The following is a 22,580-nucleotide window of genomic DNA, read 5'->3' on the forward strand; positions in this document are numbered from 1 at the left end:
GTGTTGCATTCAGTTCGCTGCACAGTCGATTTTAGGCACACGTCTTCATAATTTGCTGTGCATTGTTGAAGAAAGTTGGCAGATTCTACACTTTGGAAGACCCCGAAAAAAGAATAATATACAACTTGTAGATTGTGAGGAGAGACATAAAAGATTTATCTTTGGTTGCTAGTACACTGTTTTGGCCAAAAATAATTTTTGTAACCAAGTCATTTCTGTCATTTTGCTTTGGCAAATCTGACAGGATACTGAAATAGTACCTACATCTTTGTCCCATTTTTTCTAATTTTTTGAGTAAGAGCCCTGTTATCGCCAAGATTTCAGATTTTCACCAGCAAGCTCGAGGCCTGTTGGCAAAAAGTACGTAATGCCGATGGGAATCACTCTGGCAACTATGGCATTTGACAACTTCAATCGGAAACGGAAAAACTTTTTTTGCTAACTTTATTGCTCCCCTATTGTAACATAAAACTGCGGATAAAATATGTAGCAATGTGATACAGATTATTTCAGTGGCTTTGGTTTTACCCGAAAATAAATTCTTGCTTTTTCAATCCTTTGCTGAATTTGAAAGAAGAAAGTAGGATGAAGAAGTGAGTATTTTATGGTAGTGTTGCATTTTTCTCACCTAGATTTTTTTTCTCTCTTTCAACTTACAGGAGCCGATCCAATGCTAAGAGATTACAGTGGGAAGAGGCCGATCCAGTACCTTCCGAATTCTCAAGCTGAACGTAAGCTCAGCAGTAATCGTCTGTTTCTAACTCCAAGCCCGTCCTTGCTTCAAGCGTCTTTACTCCCGCTGGCTTCTGCTAAAGGACTGACCCCTAGGTCCTTGCACCAATCTTTCGTTCTCTGCAAGAGCACTGGGGACAGACTCGGGGTTCGAACCAGCAGAGCCTTTAACACGATGCCAAAAAATCTTAATGCTCTATTCTGATGGCTTTTTATCAGATTTCTTCGATGCATGCATATGCTTCTTTTGTGATACGCCTACAAGCATGAGCTTTTTTTTTACCCCTTTTACGTGTTGTGTATGTCTGCGTTATTGCATGTCTCCAATTAGAATAAAAGTTATGCTTTTGCTTCACGGTCTATTGGTTGCATGCTGTTGAGGTACCTGGTGACATATTCAAGCTTCGCATGTCATATCTAATTGGTATTCCTTTTTCTACGTTTTTTTTTAATGAAGGTATGTATGCATTTGTTTGTTTCAGCTTTCTAAAATATGGCTAAAAGGAATAATCGAAGCCAATAGTAGCTCACATTTCGTACATGGACGTATGTGATTATAAAACTTTCGGGATAGTTTTTACCGTTTCCTCTCGAAGAAGTCTTTGTGGTGTTTGAAGGACTGACTTTTTCGCAAATTGAAATCTGTATCCAACTACAGATTTCAATTTGCGAACATCGAGAATTGAAGTGCTCACTACCCCCTTCTCAAGCTCATAACCAGAGCGGTATATTGCTTCTCATTCAGTCATCAGAAGAAATCGCACAAATCCGAAACTGAACACTTTGTGCAAGAATTCCACCTTTGCACAAAATCTACTGTTCTTGATGGCGGTTGAGCTACAGGAATGTCTTCGTCTCATGATAATCTTTCAAAGATAGCCATTCCCACAGCTGAGTTCTGCAAATCAGCTAAAAATTATAATTCGTTTGGGAAAAGAATTTTGACGAAATAATCAAAAGCAGAAAAGATCGCTACTGGAAAATTTTCTTCTGAAAGCTCCAATATGATCCAGGAAAATCTATATACAGTAGAATCCCCTCTAATCCGGACACTTCTGCCGAGAATTTTTTCCCCCTCAATGAGGGTACTTCCATTTCGGCTTTTCCTATTACACATCGGCTATTTTCTGTTCTGTACCATATTTTCCCAATGTGCTGGTGTCCACTGTGGTTCGCGGACTTCTGGAAAGTGGAAAGAACGATGTCACCTGCGTGTCTAAATGAATTTGGTTTGTCAAAAATGTCAGAGCTTTGGTCAAAATAACTTTTCTATTTTCATTTTATTTTTCTGCTATGAAGTTAAACTTGGTGTTTTAAAACTTGTCCAGTGCTCTATTATTCTCTGTGATCACCTAAGGGAATTTCCAAACCTGCATGCATAAGACCAGACAAAGCTGCTAATTGCAACACAACGCTTCAAGTATATATGAAAAAGTTGAAATTTTGAAAAGACTAGAGTGCGAAAAAACCAGTATAAATATCGTGCAAAGAATATGGAATCAGAAAATCTACCGATCTTAAGAAAAATCTTTTTTTTTTCAATTTTTTCTTTCTTTTTTTTTTTGAATCCGCGCAGTGTTTATACAAACATGTTTAAAGAATTGTAAATGATCTCTTAAACTAGTAACGTTATGTAATTTAGAAATTATGGTGTGAAATTAAATTATCTATTGTTATAGGCATAAATATTGCTTTATTTAATTTTCTTTCATAGAAAAATATGACAAAATGCTCAAAGAGGCACAATAACGCTTTAAATAAGAAAACTTTGGTAATAAACAAAACTGGATCCCTAATCCGGAAAATTTCGTAATTAGAATCACCTAGGTCCCGAGTAGTTCGAATCAGAGAGGTTCCATTGTGCCTGGTATCAGCTGAACACTTCTTTTTAATAATGAAAAGGTAGGATGTGCAGTTTGCTACCTTGCTTATTAGTCATGAGAGATAGGGTGCACATAATTTGTTAATATTGAGCTCTCAAAAGCTTCATTTGATCTACTCGGTGTCTACTATGAAAATGGCGGGGTGTCTTCTCTAAAACTGCGATGATAATGCAGAGATTCTGTCTGTAGAATTATCATGTTCTCAACGCTCACAAAGACCGAAAATCAGGAAAACTGCTTTTGAAATGACTGGAAAAGATATCTTTTGGTATGGTGTTCTTGTTGCAGAAATTGGTTTCGCCCTTACCTTCTAGGTTTCGACAATATCTTCCGATTCCTTATAGGTTTTATTTTTTAGTACCTGCGCACGACTAGAAAAGAAACAACCTGCGCACGACTAGAAAAGAAATACAGTATAAGATTTTATAATCGGGGGAAAGGGAGATATGTTATTAAGTATACGTAGTGGTCTTTTAAACCATTTCCGTACTGAGTGAAACCAGCACATCACTGTAAGAATCTTTTAGCGGTCGCTGTTGCCAGAAGGTAGGTTGAAAAATTTCAATCTGTTGATGGTTACTCGATTTTGCAGAAGAAGCTTTTCCAGGATGAGCAGGGTTTTTAAGAAAGAATCTGAGGAAAAGAATGCAGGAAAAAGAAAAACTTCCAGAAAAAAAGAGGCGGTAGCATTTTAAAATGCATAGGTGTGTGTGTGTGTCTCCTCAAAATGAATAAAAAAAATAGAGTAAGTTTGTGAGAGTGTATATATAAGACTGACTCGGGTCGTATGTCTACGGATTCCAAAGACCTGCTGAATACACCGAAATTCCTTTTTACGAGATGATCTTCTCTTCATACTGGGAGTATAGTACTTTCGTACACACTATTGGCTGGCTGATGGCGGGAGAATGCTCTGCAAAAGAAAAAGTGAGAATCGCGGAGGAAATGCGTAGAAGAGGGGGTAGGTGAGGTGTGTCAATCCCCCTCGGATTCCAATTCACATGCAAACGACCACACCACCGTCTTCCTCTTTCTCTTTACTACTTCGACGAACCTGTCAATCGAATGATCGATGACTTGGAGCTTCTCTTTGGGTTTCGGGGATAAGGCCTAGAGAAATCTGGGATTTAACGTCCCATACCGAGAGAAATAAAAGTGTGGAAGAGTCCCACGTATATAGGGCGTGTGTATATGATGATTTCGTCAGTGGTGAGTGAGTTAGAGAAGGTATTCCTCAGCATCCAATACTTCAATGTACTTTGCATCTGGCGGTCTTTCCAAACAGATAGTGCATCTGATATAGAGCTTATAAACAACAGGGGAGACGTGGGAAAAATTTATACAATCGTGATTACGCAAAGATTGAAAATATATTTTTGGAGGTAGTTGCAGTGAGTTACGGTTCGTGCAATACGAGGATTTTTTAAAAGTTCTCTGTGGGCAAATGAATCCAAACTTTTTACCACACACGCAGTACCTCAACTTCTGCAGATAAAAATTGCACTTGGTCAGCCAGGGTAAGCCGGCATTATCAACCCTCGTAGTTAAATTTCAAATGGTGAATAAGGCTTCGAAACGGCCTGCTATTAGGAAATCCCTTGTTGGGATCAAATTGAACTCCTTTAAAACCTTTTACCGGCCAAATCAAGATTTGAATTGATTTTCTAATTTTTTTCTGTTATTTCCTGTCCTGATTTAGTTCAGAGATATCAATCAAAAAGTTCACGAACAATTTTTTTTGTTGTATGTTTTCTGGACTTGATCATATCCATAGAAACAACATTAAAATCAAAGCAAAAAAAATTGAATTTTATTCTTCCTTGAAAATAGGTGATTTAAAAAAATTAAATTTATGGCGTAAAAAGTGTTGAAATGAATGAAATTTTTGTTTTGTAAATTAAGTTTATAATCTCGTGCATTCAGAAAAAAAATCAAGTGCTTTCATGTAAGAAAAATATTTTTTTGCAATTAATGAAACCGATGTTCCCAATTGGGAACATTCGCCGTTAAAAGTTTAATTTTATGAAGTTTAATTTTTCTGAAACCGGAAAACCGGGTTTTTCAGGTGGAACTTCTGCACATCGTGGTCTATGTGAACAGCTCAAAATTGCGTATCCTTGCTCTCGTCACAACGCGACCCACTAGGAGTCGGTACATCAAGGAAACTTGCTCATTCTATTCGGACGGCGTTTCCTTTTTCTCGACGTACATCGCTGTCTCGTGCAATGATCGGTACTACGCGCTCTCCCCATGGAACAAGTTGCCTGACCCCTCAAACCTCGCTCCATTCAAAATTGTTCTGCTACTCTTCTGTCTGTTTTAAGCCGCTATCATTTTTGCCCGCTGTGGTGTCTCTTAACGCTGCGGATGTGGATCTGGCTTTTGAAGAACCGCTGAGTCCTTACGCACTACTTCAGGAGAGGCCTCATGCGCGCGAAATTTCTAAGGTGGACTTAATGTTTTTTAGTTATTGCAACCTTATTCTCTCAAATGTAGGCTATCTTAAAAGTGGAGATGCCTGCGAAGTACGCCTGCCAACTTTACTGCAATGGCGTCTGATTTCGCTCCGTGTCCTGCTCAAAGGATACGAGTCTTGGGGCGTTCCCATTTCTACACATTAGATTTATCCGATTTTTGTAGGATCCCTTTGCAACATGAGGATCGAGATATTGCTACGTTTAATTTTATTTATGGAAGGTATGGACAGTTATCTCAAGGGCTAAACATTTCTCTCGGTACATTGCAGCGGTTTAAGATGACAAAGGAATGTGTCCGAAGAAGGCGAGTAAATTGGAAAGGTTGACAAAAAGAAGGAAAGTCGTTTAGAAGAAGAGAGAAAATGTGTCGGAAGATGATTATTATATCGTATGAAAAAGATTGTTGTGGCAACACAACAATTAAAGGCATTTTATTGCATCACAACACCCTATTAGAAAAGTGTTTGCACTCCGAAATCGATCTTTTTTCTCTGTCGCCTTTCCCATGCATCAAACTCCGATTATATTTTTTCAACCTTCTTCAGTTCAACTTCGAAAGGATGACGCCTGTCATCATCACTGGTCGTGGAAACCGTCCACGCGCTTACATAGCTATTTTCGTTACAAAGAAATGGTAGGACTAGAACGGATTTTTCACTAGCTTACTTGGTCCCTATGGATTTTATCGCTTCTGAATTGCGCTGCTAAACGCACTATATCTCCGTGTGTGTGTGTATAGTTCCTTTTCAGCGTCTTGGCATTTTCTCACTATTTCTGGAGCAGCTTGACGAATGGTCAGCGCTAAGAAAGCTAGTATCCAGATGCTTTCGAGGGTATATAAAACAAATCAATCTCCGCATATACCATGATAACGGGGTGGGGAGAAAGAACGGATGCCACAACGTTTCTCTTTTTTTTTTTTTAATAAAGTTTTAAAATACTTTTTTTTCTTTCAAAAAAATTGATATTGTGGTCTTCACAGTTTCGGAGGAGGAGGGGAGTGATGAGATTTTGTTTCTTCCTGGCGTATATCCATCTATATTTTCTCCTACCCTCTGGCTTTTATTTTTCATTATTAAGTGCCTACCGCTGACTGTCTATATTCTGGAAAGTTTTCTTTTAAAATATGTTCGACAAGTTGGACAAGTTGTTTTGACGTTGGTGACAAAAAGGTTTGGTATTTCGTTCTTTCTCTTATTTATCTACTGCAAGAAAAGAGACATGAAAAAACATAACATGACGGCCACGGTCTCCGAACCGGACCGAGACTTCTTTCCTATGATCTTTTAGATATGAAAGAAGTGAAGGAATGGCGTTCTCTTGGCATGATTCCTGGTTTCATTGATGTTAACGTGAGCAAAAAATTTTACTAAAGCCGGTATTACACTATAAAAATTTAAATAAAATTCTCTTTTATAAAACTTGACAAATGCAACCAAAGCTTATGGGTTGTACAGGGCGTCCATAATTGAAAGACCCTATTTTAAAGTAGCTTACAATCATCAGTAAAGTGTGAAATATTGTGGGGTGACTTCATGAAGTGATGGGAATGTTTCGGGGGGCACACGTTGCCATCAGAGGGCGTTTCACTTAGAATATCTGTAGTAAACATGTAAATTTATGTGATGTCACGCAGCAGCTGTTATAAAACCGCGCGAAACATTCGCGCAGATCTTGTTTTCTCAATGTGTTTGCTGCTCACAATGACGATAAGTTTACGAGATCGCGCTTCCTTGGTCAAATTGTTTTACCAAAACAGCAATTCCGCAGTAACTGCTCTACGGAAATATCGGACTTGGAAGAGAATTCGAAAATGTCCAATGAATATTAAAAACTTTCGGAGTATGATAACGAAATTTGAAACCACAGCATGGTCCTGGAAGAGGAAAAAAAACCCGTTTCTTTAGACGCAGTGTAGGAGATTTCGCTTCAGATTCTCGTGGTAACACTAGTGTCAGGCCATAGTCCATAAGATCATGCGGAATATCCTTCGATATTATCCGTACAAACTTTCACTTGTGCAGCGGGTTCTTCCACATGATTATGACGCTCGACTCCGGTTCTCACTGCAGTTTCTAGCTCGCGTTGAGGTCGATTCAGAATGGCCTTGGAATATCCTCTGGACAGACGAAGCGCATTTTCAATTGGATGGTGCAGTCAAGCAACATGCCTACAACGATAAAATCTTCAATCATTACACTTCACTCATAGTTCGAAAAATACGTGGTAGATGGCAGCACTATAACAAGCATTACACAGAAACAAGCTTCACAACACGGACATGCATGCACATCCCAACATGTACCTGTTCGTTAGAAATTTCGCAGAGGAATATGGACGAGGTACATTTGTGGTTTAGTAGTAGTAGTCAATACTCACAACTGCCAGATTTGGGAACCAGAAAATCCGCACACTATCTTAGAGGTTCCGTTGCATTCACCAGAAGTGACGGTATGGTTTGGATTTACTGCATCATTTACCTGTCCCTACTTCTACGAGGCGTTACATTCTACAGGTCCAGTGACATGTTCGATCACCGGGAAGCCATATGCATTGCTGTTACAGAACGAAATTGTTCCGTCTCTGCAAGCACGCCACTGCGTTGCAAACACAATCCTTATGCAAGACGGAGCTCCTCCACACATTGCAGTAATGTGTTAAGAATGTTCTTAAAATACATTTTACAGAAGAGCGTGTCATCAGCTGGCATTTCCCTAATCTATGGCATCCCCGGATCTTAAACCATGCGATTTTTGTCTTTGAGGGCATTTGAAACGTCTGGTAAGTCCGTGACAATCCAAGAACTTTCCCTGACCGTAAAGACAGCACATTTCACGCCACGTGCTGAACATTTTCCCGCACACACTTCGGTCAGTTGCGGAACATGCCATCTGGCGATTTCACATGGTATCTGAAGATGATGGTCATATTATGTAGAACATGTTTTGTTGCAGTAACAATTGTTAAAATTGTAAACGTTTGCCTAAATGTGTCATTTCTTAATGAAACGCCCTCTGGTGGCGACATTTGTTTACTCCCCCCCACCCCTCTGAAACAAGTTCCATCACTTCATGAAATCCTCCAAAAACATTTCACAATTTTCTGATGGCTGGTTTCGCCTGTAGGCTAGTTTAAAATAGGGTTTTTTAATTATGGTCACCCTGTATTTACTCGAATGTATCTGATAAGCTTATTGGTAGCATTAATTTTGAATTTAATTAAATTCAGAATTAAGTTCAAAATTAAATTCAGAGAATTTAATTGTGTAACACAATGTCTCGATCGCGAATGAAAACTTTCTGAACAGTCGTCATCCTCAACGTTTATCTAGTGGTTGATGTCATCAGGAGATATTTGCGAGTCAGAAGTCTTGTGTATTCGCAACGTATATTTATGGCTTGACAAAAAGCTGCTGTGTTGTCATTAGTTATTGGGAAAACTGCTGCTACTTATCCGTATATTCACCTCGCAAACATTGCTCTAGAACAGGGGTTCTCAACCGGTGCTCCGTGTGCACCTCCCAGAGGCTCCACGACGACTCGAGGAAAATAATATAAATCAGTAAATTTGATAAATAAAAGAGTCCTACAAGGTTCTGCCGTAAAAATTATGTATAAAAATGGGCTCTTTGAGTCAAACAGGGTTTCGCCATAGAAATTATACACTGGATAGGGCTCCGCGAGTGAAAAAAGGTTGAGAACTGCTGCTCTAGAGAATTTCCAACGACGTGTGTGTATGAATGCGTGTTGTCAGGGTTATGCTTACTTCGTTCTGGTGCTGCCATCGGCCTTCCATATTGTAAAGTAAAAACGGCAGATGCTCGAATTTTCATGTTATGTATCATGCTGAAGGTCCGCTTGTTCTCAGCGGAGAGACATTTTCAAATGGGAAGTGGGAAGTTGCTCACATTCACTTCTCGAAGTTGGGAAATTACAAAAATACCAACTTCAGCCGACCACCACTGTGACGCCAACGGGGTTTGAACCTGAATCGTGACGATGCGAGTCCATCACGATACCTCTGCACAGCGACGCGCGAGAGAAGACTTCCCGAATAACTAATGACAACACCGGAGTCACAGCAAGAATATAACTTTAGTTTGGGCGCTGTTTAATCGGTTCTCAAATGCTTAGTTATGCCGTATTTCATAACGAAATTGAAGAGCTCTTTTAAAGCATTTTCATCGTCCCAAATTATTCAGAGGAAGGACAGAAACTGTTTTTGTTTTTCTTCGATTTGCTATTTGTTTATACACCAACTAAATATCTTCCGACAGGATTCGTCTCGATGTTCCCAGAGCTTATCGCAAACGGACGAATATTAGGTTTGTGAAAACTTATTTTTATACATTTCTTAACATTGATTGCTTATAGATTTTGCGTAAGCTAACGCAAGAGATTTGTGTGATTTTTCCAGGAAATAGAACTACAGTAAAACTTCTATAAGTCGTCACTTCAAGTTATCGATAAATTATGACGGCTTAAACGGAGTGACGACTTGAGCGGAGTGCCGTCAGTTTCAATGTGCAATGTTGTGAAAATCGTATAAATTTAAAGTAATATGAAATTTATTAAAGTATGAATCAAAATAATAATATATTAATAAAGTTTATAGATCGCCACAGAATAAATAATGACAATTTTTTATCTTTTTTATCTCTGATTGCTTAAATTATTGTGGTAAAATGTACTGTACACTTTTGTTTATACTAGTAATTTTTAATTTAGACTAACAGAGCAACTGTTAGTCTAAAGCTCTAAGTAGCCTTTCTTCATAATAGAACTCTCTATTGCACATTAATTTTACATATACATGAAATTTAATTTTAGTGTTTTAATTATTAATTAGTAGTTCATGATACAACTACAAAGTAATCTCGAACACTTTTGACTTGGTGGAGGGGCCCTAGGGAGGGAAAAGTAAAAAGAAGACCTTTACTTGGGAAAGAATGTCTAATTTTTTTCAACAAAGGTATTGTGTTTTAATTTCAAGCCATAAATTAGTAGAGAGCCCATGCTTTCTATGATTATTTATTATCCGATTACTTTGACTTGATTAATTTGATTCTTCGATTTACATAGTTTTTGATTTCCTTGCACTATGTGTAATCTTTGACGTATCAATAAATTTTGGTTTTGCCGGAGATGCCCTGGGGGCCGAAGTGCTTACGTTGCTTCTTTCGACAGAGCCTGGGTGTCTCGCGGTTAGTTCAGTAGAGCCCATGCAGAAATGAGATCTAGCTTGAACAGTCCCCAGAAACCTTAGTCGGCAAATAAACTTCCCCTGCGTAACTTTCGTTACTTAAACTGTTCCGTTTGGGTATATAGGATTTTATGGTGACTTTTAAGCATATGGCAATGCTGTTAACAAGCTCTTTTTTTAATGGGAGCCATAAAAATAGTCTGTTCCACTTCCTCAAATTTTTTCATAGTGACGAGTTAACCGAAATTAGCGACGAGTAAACGAGGGTTCGATAACATTGTTGTCTATGAGAGGTGGAAGGGCCTGAAGAAAAATTACGTCTTAACCGGAGTGACGACTTATTAGGGTGACGATTTGACGAGGTTTTACTGTAGTTATATATTGATTCATATCTATTTCCAAATCTGAATTCAAACCGTGATTTTTCTCTTTCTCTCCGTTTCGTTTTCTCAAACAGGTATCCGTTCATCGGAAAAGACGAATGAAATTCAGTTTCACAGGATCGGTTCCCTGAATAGCAAAGTGAAGAAAACTTCAGTCATGTTGGCTGGTGGCAAAGCGCTGACCCGGATGAAGAGTTGGGGATCCGCTGATAATATCCAAGACAGGGTGAGAACAAGTTATACTGACCTTATAAACTTCATTGTTCGAATCTATAAATTGACAGATATCAATCCAGTGGATCCAACAGCCACGAACGTTGAACTCATTTCGAATCAAAATATCTGACGCTCATATCAAATCCTTAATTAGTGATATTTGGGCATAAAAACTAAAGATCAAAAATGTAGGCACTAAATATTGTAAAAAAAGGCAAAAAGGCCCTGGAAATGCTCAAAATAAGTACTAAAAAACGTATTTATAATTATTTGATAAAAGGTAAGTAATTAAAAACTTGGATATATTAAGGGCCCGAAAACTGGTAAAAAAACTGGCTGTATGCACTCCGTCTACTATTTCAATGATAGCCCATATAACTGCATTATTAGCCAAGCCAGGTTGATATTTATCATGCCAAAAAAAAAAAAGTTCCTTCAAGGTTTGGTTGGAGGTGATTTAATAGAGTATCAAATGAGCTAGTATGTATATAAAATATTTCTATCTCAAATTGAAGAACAATAATTATATCAAAACTATAATGCTTTCTACAGATTTATTTCAGAAACATATTTCCAGTATAAGATATATTTCTTCAGAGTTTTCTATTTTAAGCTTTTTTGCAGTTGACTCCCGTTTTTACGAGCCCGTGCGGCCTTGATGATTAGTTCGTAAATAGGAAAGACGATGGGAAAAATACGGGAAATAAAAAAAATGAGTGGTTCACTCACATTTATTTGACGATTTCCTAAAAAAATCACTTATTTTTCATTTACTGACATCGTAACATTTTGAAGTGCATTCAGTTAATCAATGATTTTAGCTTCCTTTCTTTCTCCATTCACTGGTAACAGTTCACTTTCTTCGCTTAGTACCCGGAAAGTAAATCCGTGTCTCTTCTTGAATTTTGCTGCCATCGATCTGATCTTTTGAAATCACCCCAAGTTCAACTTCCAAGCAAATAATTTCGCTTGTTGTTTCAAAAAGTTTCCGTCGATCGGAATTTTATCTCTAATTTTCCTCAGCTAAACAACAAGTGCCTTTTCGAAAGCTCCGGAAATTTCGCTTTTCTGAAATATTTTCGGGATGGTGAAACGCCGCTGGATCATATTTGCTGTTGAAAAAACAACCTTGGTCTTTGATTAGAGTTCTCAATGTACTTTTCGGAATTCCGTACGTTTTTTGACCGTTACATTATTTTCTTTTAAAATCTTTTTTTTTTTTCATCTACTGTCAAGCACAATCTTTTCCGTTTTGTTAAAATAGCGAAGAGGAAATTATACGAACAGAAGTTAGTCGAAGTAGAGTTCGATTGCCTTATCAAAGCGTGTATGAAAGTGATGTACCATACTATTTCTCAAACCACCAGTTTATCTAATCATAATGAACAAAGAGTGAATTTGTCAATGCATCTATACTTCATGATCAACCCCGTAATCAATCGAATGTGGACTTGCATGTTGGTGATGACAAATTGCTGTGAATTCTCTCTCTATATATACAGTCAAACCTCGTTAATGAGTCACTCTTGAGAGAGCAAAAATATGACTTAGTAAGCGGAGTGACTCGTTAAACGGAGTAAGCCATAGCTGCGCCAATTCCTGCCTGAGGAAAATTGGGACTTCCAAAACGTGACCCGTTAAGCGGAGTGACGTGTTAACCGGGTGACGCACTAACGAGGGTTGACTGTATATCCCGCCCCTCTCCTCTCTGTTTTCTCTTAAAACAGGTAGAACGTCCGAATTGAATTTACTTCTGGTTACAATAAACTCGGAAGCGGTTGGAAGAATAAAATAATAAAATATATATATGTACATATATAGCGGGGAAGTAATAGAACTGAGTTTGCAAAACAGAGCAGATTTTAACATTAGCTCTATGGCATACTGTTCGGGACAGGAGAACAGTTCGTAAAAAAAGGCTTATTCGTAAACTGGAGATTCGTAAGATCGAGCGTCGACTGGGTCTGTAACCATTTAAAAAGTCTCTCGAATTCTCGACCAGATGCTTTTTGCAAAACGGAAAGCTAATTGCCTTGGTTGTTTTCGTTGCATGAATGGTGTAAAAAAGTTAATTCACAGGATAACATGGGCCCTATCCTATGTCAACTCCCCTCCGCCCTGTGGAAACTGTGATGCCAACTGATGGACAGTGGGACATTTCTTGGGATAGTCACCGGTCAGCTTTATATCTGCAAGAAGACGGGAAATTCTTGGGATGCAATAAACTTCTGAAGCAAAAACATTATCTAAACCGCCGGGCTCAAGCAAAATTTATATTAGTGGATAATTTTAATTGTGATATTGTTTCACTTAGAACTCTTCCAATCTCGATGTTACGTATTTGAATTTTACTTATTTACGTATAAAAAACACGTTCGTATGTTGATTGCTATCTGAGACCTATGTATGGCCGAGATGAAAGGTTTTGTCGCTTCTATGCCTGATGAGTGACTTGCACCAAGTTTTCTATTTATCGGGAACTTGCGAGTAATTGCCTTTAAATAAGACTGGGATGAGGCTTTCTGATAAGAATTCATACTAAGAGTTGAAGGTTTTAAAAAGAGAGCAATTCTTTTGAAGTTGTCACTGCTAAAAATAACCAAGTTTTACAGCATTTGACATCCGAATTCTCAGAGAAATGTTTACGAGATACATATAGTAATGGTACAATATGTCTTCTAAAATTAATTAATACGTAAAACGATATCGAAATAGGCATTTACGATAGTAAATATTCAAAAATAGAAAAAACATATTACAGGCATTTTGCTTGCATTTCGGGCTCTGGTTATACCATACCTACATACTGAGGCCTTGGTGATGGTTTTTTTAAGGTTAGTCAAGGAATAGATATGTTGGTAAATTTTGATAAATCGGTTATTATTCATAATCACCTATCGTTGTGGTAAGTCTGATAAGTTTATCACTTTTACGGGTGATTATGCCCGATACCGAAGCGTGGTTGGTGAATTTGATGAATACTAAAAATTTATCACTTTTACCGGTGATCATGAGCGTTGTAATGAGAGATCATATCACATCATATCGGGGTGCGATCGTCAGAATGTTTAAATAGAAGTTTGTCGTATTGAGGCCCGGTTTCTCAGAATTCGTCGAATAGGAGTTAATTTTAGGAAATGTTTCGGAAAAATTCGTTAAATCTGAGTTCATTATATCCAGTTCAGAATCTAGTACTGTCATCCAAATAATAAATCTTATCACGGCAATGGGTTCGATTTATTACATTTACCTATACGAAATGACTATTATGCATGATAAACCTGCAAATGTGACAAATTTAGCATGATTTATTATGTTTACTCATAACGCTTGAGTGTGATGCATATCCGCTGGTAAAAAGTGGTACTTTTTTTAGTATTTATCAAATGTAAAACAACGCTTGGGTTGGTTACGCATAATCGCCGGTAAAAGTAATAAGTATGGGAAAAAAATTAATCAAACTTACCAAAAATGTCGGCGATTATGCATAATAACCGCATTTATCACATTTACCGTAACAGATATAAAATTTATTTTAGAATCATTTATACCACGTGCATCATGTTATGAACGAATTTTGAAACGTAAACCATCTTCGGGATGGCTAAAGCAGCAACGAAAAAAAAGGTAAAAACTCGCTTAAATGACCTAAAAGTGTGTCAAGAGCTAAATTGACCTCTAAAACAAACTGTTGTAAACAAAAAATGATAAACGTAAACCGCAACAATGGTAAACAAAAAGTGGCAGCAAAATGTATGGTAAACAAAGATAAACACGTAAAACTGCATGCTATATATTCGTAATATAGTATCTGGATGGGATATAGTGGCTGAAAACAGAGCGTGATAAATATGCGTTCGATATAGGTATCCGTAAACGATTTTAAATTCCTTCAGGAAGAAATTAGTACTGTACTACACACCGCAATTTCTTACATATGATCACCAGACACAGATATCGATACTTTGAGGGAAAAATGAGGTATAATCCGCATCTAAAAATATAATTCATCAATAATGTTGCGGAATGGAAGAGGGTGTGTGTCATGTTTTTGTGGGGGAAAAATTCGGATTTTTCTTCTATCTATACTCCGTCTGTGAATCTTTAAAAATTATTTTTTCCAAATTAATTTTGAAAATATTCTTTTAATGTCACAGGAAAAAAAAGAAAAGAAATTGCAAGCAACACCCACCAGCAGCATATAATCCGCATAAAGAAATTCCAATGTTTTTTAACTAGCGCTGGTCCGATTAATCGATTAAAAAAAATAAAAATTGAGTTAATCGACTCGATCAATTCGATTAAAATTTTTATTAAAAGTTTGTGAATTAACTGGATTTTTTTGAAAAAAAAACCGATTATATAGATTTGTGTTATAAATCATGTTCTACACAGATCATTTTAGTTTGATTGGAGTTTTAGAAGACGAGACTAAAATTTATTGTCTCCACTATGAGCAGTAGTTTTTCGTATTCATCAGCTCATTTCCTCACAAGTATATATAACAAGTATAAGTATACAAGTTATATACCACTCGACAGGAGGTTTCTAGAAAAACAAGCAACGCGTGCGCGCGCGGCATAATCGAAAGTACAGTTTCTAAATCAGTCAATAATAATAACGATAAGATCCAAGTGAAGAAAGTAAAGGTTGGCGTTTTGGCTATTATGTTCAGAATATTAAATTGCTCGAAGCGGGCATCTTTAATTTCTGAACCTATTCCTATATTTGTTTACGTCTACCGAATAGGTAAGTGAAATGAATAAAATATATTTTTATAGCATTTATATTAATATTATATGGTCACAAAAAATATTCGATTAATCGACTAAAAATTTTTGAATAACCAGTTAAAAATTTTAATCGATTCCCAGCCTTATTTTTAATGTATGAATCCGCAGATTTTATGATACGAAAAAGCATAGAACTACAGGAGATTAATTCCCCCCAAAAATATAACTTTTTTTTACCAACAGTACGGGTACCGCCATCTTGTGGCGCCAAGCAAAGACAGAAACGAGAGTTTTGTGGAAACTTGAACACATGCGTGCGCCTTTTTCTATTTTTGATTATTTCTCCGAGTAACCCTGAAATATGGTTAAATTGGCATCAGCATAAATGGATTCTTGAATTAATTCTAATCCGTTTGATAGTACACTCACAGATTGACAATAATAATAATAAAAGAACCTCTATAAAGGTTGCTTAAGTTTTTGGACCACTTCATCGGTTTGAAAACGAGTTGCGGACCACTTTATTTATCTGGAAAAATGCTATGAATTGTTCAGGTGATCTGAAAGTGTGTCGCGGGCCATTTAAGTGGTCTGAAAATGCACTTCGAGTGACTTAAATGATCTGAAAAAAACGCCAAGGGCCACCAAATCGAACTGTAAAAATGCCGCTGGTCCCGCACAAGGAACTGTAAAGGTGTCGCGTGCCGCTTAAGCAATCTGAAAATATGCTGCCAGCAACTTGAGTAATCAGCAAATATAGGTACCACAAGGCAATTAAGTGAACTGGAGGTGTGCCGCAGTTAGCTCAAGTGATATGTGCAGTTGGTAACTTAAATAATTTTAAAATGTGCCGCGAGCCATTTAAGGTATTTGATAGCTTTTCGTGGGGCCACATCAGTGGTTTGGTAATTTATCACGGGCCACATCAGATGACTCCGAGGGTCGTGGGTTGAGCATGTATGCTCTATATTTCGCTTTAATAATTTAAAATTCTTTGCGAAGATTTATATAATTCAAACTTTTTCTCGAAGAAATTTCCTGTCCCTCCCTCCTCCTGCTCCCCCCCCCCCCCACACACACAACAGCATTTCCTGTGTACGCCCCCTGAATTCGGTTATCTATCAAATCCTCGCAAATATGAAATCACTCACATTGTATACTGCAGAGTTGGATACGCCATTCGTATGCGTAAGAAAGTTGACAGAAAATTATTTTATTCCATACATTCATAGTTTGATTGCAATTATTTTATTCCCCTCATCCCTGATTTTGCGCCTCCCTCCTACAGCATCTGTGTGGCCACACGGGTCGCACAGCCCTAGAGCCGTCACTGCTCTGACACATCTTGAACTGCTGTTACAGAAACCATGTTAAGCTTTGAAACCATTACAGAACAAGTTTCGTTACAGCTGTAAGAGCGTGGTAGCCCAGGTCGATGAGATACTCGCCTAAAATACCAAAGGATGTGCAGAGGTTTCGCGAGTTCGCTACCCGATTCGTCCTTGTCAGAAAACGTTCCTGACACAGGGGTACAACAGAAACGGCGACATGACCACAGAAAAAATTGCTACCGCAGGGAGTCCCCCATCGAGCGGGTTAGCGCGCCAACCCCTCGATGTATATAAAAACAAGGTCCCGGTCTAATTAGCCCTCGTGTGCAGAAAATGACCGAGGTGCGACAAAAATGATCAAATGTTGCATCTATTGTTTCTGAAGACGTTTGTTCAATCGTTCGGCAATTGTCTGATGCAATCAAACGTTTTATGAGTATCGCACTGTAAATCATAAACACCGCACATCCCATTACATTATATCCAGGGAAAAAAAGGCAAAAACTTTGGCCGTCTCCATCCTTATAATGCTCAACCTCATGTGGCAAGTGTTCTGGCACAGATTTTAGCCATATATAACATCGACTTTGTAGCTTATCCGTATACAGCACCAGGTAACGTTTTGCTGATTCTACAGCAGGTGAAACAAGTGGTTTTCATTCTAAAGAATATCACCAAACAGGGCCGGATTTAGGTTTGATGGGCCTTAGGCTAGTGATTGGCAAACTACGGCCCGCAGCCAATTTCTAAACAATAGCATAGAAATTTCAAGTTTCAGTGTTTTTAAAATAAAAAATCTTTAAAAGAGTACTACTTTTTTCTGCATATGGAAATATATAGTTGTTCAAATTGAATAGCAGTTTATTTAAAAACTTTTGCATATGCAAAAGAATGGCACGCATATGCAGAAAATGTGCATAAAATTATTAAAATATATTCATTTTTTTACAGTTTTTAAGGATAAACCATTCTCTCTTGTTTTCAATGAAACCGTGGCAGTCTTCAAAGTATACAACACATGCCGCCTATTCATTAATAAGCATAAAAATTCCAATTATGAATCAATGTCAGAATATGGCCGGCTCGCTAAAATTTTTTCTTTGTTTTTTGGCCTGCTCCTAAAAAGATTTGCCCATCCTGCCCTAGGCTAATGAAGGTAATGGGGGCCCGTTATATGTCGAAAACCGTGCCCGAGTGGCGCAGGCGTAAGATGCTCTTCTTCCACTATCACGGTTGCCGTCAAGGTCCATGGGTTCGAATCCAACCAAAAGAACATCAGAAAAGATCTTTACCGATCGAGCCTGGGGCGGCCACCGACAGATGGCCCCCTTCATTTCCCACCCAACTCCACTAGTTGGAAATTGCCGTATGGTGATACATGACTGGAGATGATGTGCGGTAAAGAAGTAGTATGTGTGTCCAAAGCCAGCTGCCCTTTGTCATCGACAAATTTTCACTGTTTTTTTGTTGAATATATGATATATGGTATATTAATTATGTACAACATTTAAAACATTTGTAATGGAAAAGGTAACGAAATTCTAAACTTCCTACTTTAACGTATTAAAATTTTATCTTTTAGCAATTTCTCCAAAAAATAACAATTTGAGTTTTTGAGGCCCTCTGCAGGCCTCAGGCCCCTAGGCTGCAGCCTTTCTAGCCTATAGGGAAATCCGGCGTTGCGTCAGAAGACTTGAAGAAACACAATAAATGATGAATATATACTTTGGAAAAATCGATTGTACTGAAGACTAGAAAAAAACTTTTCCTGGGAAGAGGAGGAGGTCGGTCTTATTCTTCATTGAATATCCTGCGTAGTTTCACATTTTTCTTGGTTTTCCTAACTTCAAAAAAGAAATCTGATAGTGTTAATGAAATTACCCGTAAGAAAAATCACGTTTGAATACGATGTTAAAATTATGTTTGAATATGGCTTTAATAACGTTTTTTTGTTCGTAAATATTTGTTCCGTGTATCTCGTGAGTACATTGTGCTGATATAGTTTGTGCACTAAACAAGTTTCCGTTACTTCCCGAAGATTTCCCTCAAAATTTCGAAAAATTCTGACCAGGGATTCTCGTTCCACCGTTTTGAAAATCGAAATTTAAATTGCAATCACCCGGTATTTTCATTGTGCTTATGTACAAAATTTAGTTTTATCTTTCTTCATTAAAATACGACAGTGGTCCTCTTGCAAACCTCACGCCACAGTGTGTGAAATAAGGAAGGCAGTGTCGTGTTTCCAGTGGTGTATATGGTAGCGCACTTTCTTAAAAAGCGCACGTTCGTAAGAGGACCTTGGTTCGATTTCTGGTGGGGACCAGATAACTTTTTTTTCTGAGTTCACTTTGGTATAATATCCAGAAAACGTCTATTTCCTTTATGTATCGGGCAGAGAAAAAGTCGTCTGATTCTCTCTCTCTACAGGGCCATTCGAATTGGACTATCTCTGCAACGGTTGGCTTTAGAAGCATACTTTTAATTACAAAAAAAATTTTCAAATGACAGACGTGTCTGACAATGTCGTAATCTATTTGAGTAGTAGTATACATTAAAAAAATAAAAATATTAATTTTTCATGCAGTCCTCTTGTGCTAAAAAAACCCAATTTGGAAGTTGTTGCTCTGTGTTTCCTGGGGTCCACAGAAAAATTCTACTTTTCTAAGTGCAATATTCACTGAAATATTTGTATTCGAAAATCGGAGAAAAGTGATGAATCGAACAGCATAAATGAAGGAAAGAAGCATTGTCCGTTAGTTTATGCTATTCTTTCGCAACTGTTCTCCAATTTTTTAAGTCAAATATCTCCACGAATATTGCACTTACGTTAGAAATGGGGAATGTTTTTTGTTGACCTCAGGTGAAACAGAGGGCAACTCCTTAATAGGGTTTCCTAGTACGCGGAGACTGCGTAAAAAGTTAATATCTTTATTTATTTATTTTTATGTATACGCCATTTTAAGAAACCGAATGTTATTTCAAAATTTGTTATAACCAAAAGTGTATTTATAAAGTCAACGGGGTTGCAAAGATAGTCTTATGGACAAAATATTTGAATCCCTCAGTATAACGCGATTGTTTATATGAGCTGTTTAATTCGTTTTAGTTGTATAAAAAAAAACATTCATTTAATAGTAAAAGATCATTGAAACAAACCAAATCACAGGAGGAAAGAAAAAATATTTTATTCAGATACATGGGAAATTATGAATTTTAGCAACCAAGTGATACATATTTATTTGCTCCCTCAACAAAAAGGTACGATGCTTCACCTTTTCCATATAATGAAACTCTACAAAGGAGGTCAAACACAGAATACATAGCATTTTGTCCCTAAAGACACCGACGTTCCCTGATTAGTCTGATTAAAAAGAAGAAAAAAAGGTTATCCAGAAAAAAAAAAAAAAAAATAGCGCCACAGATAATTTAAATAAAAATGCGTAAAACAGATATGTGAGGTGGGAAGGATATAACTGGTGATGTGTGTGATGTGGTGGGAAGCGTGCATCTGGTTCGCTCTAGAAAAAAAGGAGGGTTGGTCGGAAGCGTGCATTGATTAGGCAGCACTCTCTTTCCTCTCACCCAAGAAGCATCCTGTAAAATGGGTTGCTCAATCAGATAACTACCACTCAGTCAAACAAGCGTCTCACCTGCTGACCTCCTCCAATCCAAGACATCCCCCTCTCATCTGGATTTTTTTTATGCTTTTTATAATAATAATGAAAAAAGTCACGCAGAAAATGAAAAAGGGTCTAGAGTGAAGAAGACTCGAGTGAAGAGCACCAGATTGTGCTGCTATACAGCGCCATTAATCTCTGTCTTGTGGAGATGGGTGAGGGGGAGAGAATGCTTCTCCTCACCTAAAACTCCTCATTGTATTCTTCCCGACACGTACTTTTTTTTTACTTCTATTATTATTTTTTGTCTTTTTACTGGAAGTCTTGAAATATTCATTAGCGGAGCCGCGCCGGAGAGGTTGCTTGACCTAAGCATTGTGTTGCGCGTGCATTCATTAGCATATTCTGTCAGCTCTCTCTCTGTCTCTGTCTCTCTCGCTTGCCCCCCTCCGACTTTTTCACACTTACTGCTATTCTACAGTGGCGTCATTGATTTCTCCACCTCTTCCCACTTTTCTTTTTTTCATTTCATCACAGTGCTACTGTTGTTAACTTTCTCTCTCTTTTTTATATTATTTCCGTCGAAGAAACTGATTTCGAATTCTGTGCAAGCAGCAGCAGCTTTTTGGAAAGAAGAAGAATGAAAGTGAGCTGCGAAAAAGAGGGCAAGGCAGGTGAAGATGGTATTCCGTTTGACATCGTAATTAAAGCAGCTTGCTTTCCATTTGTTAAGGATTTGCTTGGATAAGGCACTCGACTCCAGGAGGTGGGGAGAAAAAAAAATGAATTGATGAGGCGAGGAAAGATTTGGCTGAACATCAAGAGAGTGTGGAATGCGTGCTCCTTTTTCTTTTTCCTCGTCTATCTGGCTCATCTGTATAAGTGCTCCAATTGTGTAATGGCAAGCTCGTCCACATCCATTGCTTGCAGACCGTGCCCGCTGGTGGTGGTGGTGGTGATAGTGCATTTTTCTGGATTGATCTCTTTCTACTTTATCGTTCAAACTGATCCACGTCGTTCTTGAAAGTTTCCTCGATATCGTATGAGACGAAAAACGGATTTTTCACCCATGATTCAGTTCGATATAAAAGATTTCGACAGTTAGAAGGAAAAAAAACACGTTATACGCAATAGGTTTGGGTATGGTGGGTGGTTTTTTTTTTCACATTGCATGAGATTCTGAATTTCCAATGCATGCGGTTGATCCCGTCGTCGTCGGGAACTATACGATATAACTGCATTAAGTGTGGACTTCTCAAACAGTATCCACTGTACATTTATGTCGATTTAAAGTTGACCCTACTGTCTTCCGGTGATTGAAAACGATGTGCTTTGCATGGAATGACCTGTTAGTTCGTATTATAAGTTATTTGGAGCATTTCAATTTGCAATCTAATTTTCTCCTTATAAAGAAGAAAATGAAGTAGTTCTTGAAATTGGTATAATTTTCATTTGCAGGAGGGTGATTGTATCAGTTTTTACAATGAAATTATAAAACGACTTTTTTCGTTGCTCTATGTTGAAAAAAAATTTTTTAACCCTTTCACTCCCTTCGGGACATATACAGGGTTAGAAAAAAGTCCGTAAAAACTTTAAAAATTCATAAAACCCAAAAAAATAACCGAAATAAAACACGGTTTGCCGGGTTAGCATCGCTAGGTCATGTAAATTTTTTTAAGACAAGAGGAAAAAACCTCATGAAACTGCCGATAGGTGTCGCTGACATACACAAGTCAAGGAAAAGATACGCAAATAACGAACAGAATGCCTGCAAATGGTTTATTACAGCAGTATGTGTTCCACATAACCACCGCCACAGGGGATAACACACTGCAGGCGAGTCACAAATCCAGCAACGACAGGGTGAAGCAGGTCCACATACACGGTTTACAACGGTGAACTGGTTGTGGATTAGGAGCGCGCAAGTTCTTATAACCGCCTCATTTGCATATTTACACCGAAGTCGCTCGTACCAGCGTCACCTATCAGCTGTTTTTGAGTTTTTC

The 22,580-nt window shown here is 37.8% G+C and overlaps 1 protein-coding gene across 1 annotated transcript in view; it reads left to right on the plus strand.

Annotated features, from left to right (window-relative positions):
* The window catches only part of LOC149071132 (ankyrin repeat domain-containing protein SOWAHC-like), a 132,682-nt gene that overhangs the window by 103,211 nt on the left and 6,891 nt on the right, over positions 1-22,580 (plus strand). Inside the window, exons 9-11 of the mRNA XM_089248109.1 lie at positions 660-731; positions 9,369-9,416; positions 10,752-10,903. Of these exons, the coding sequence (XP_089104235.1) occupies positions 660-731; positions 9,369-9,416; positions 10,752-10,903 (272 nt within the window). The remainder of the gene's footprint in view (positions 1-659; positions 732-9,368; positions 9,417-10,751; positions 10,904-22,580) is intronic.

Source organism: Pholcus phalangioides, unplaced genomic scaffold, assembly GCF_987345545.1.
Source record: "Pholcus phalangioides strain wild (caught in Gottingen) unplaced genomic scaffold, Ppha-v1.0 ptg000019l_1, whole genome shotgun sequence".
NCBI lineage: Eukaryota > Metazoa > Arthropoda > Arachnida > Araneae > Pholcidae > Pholcus > Pholcus phalangioides.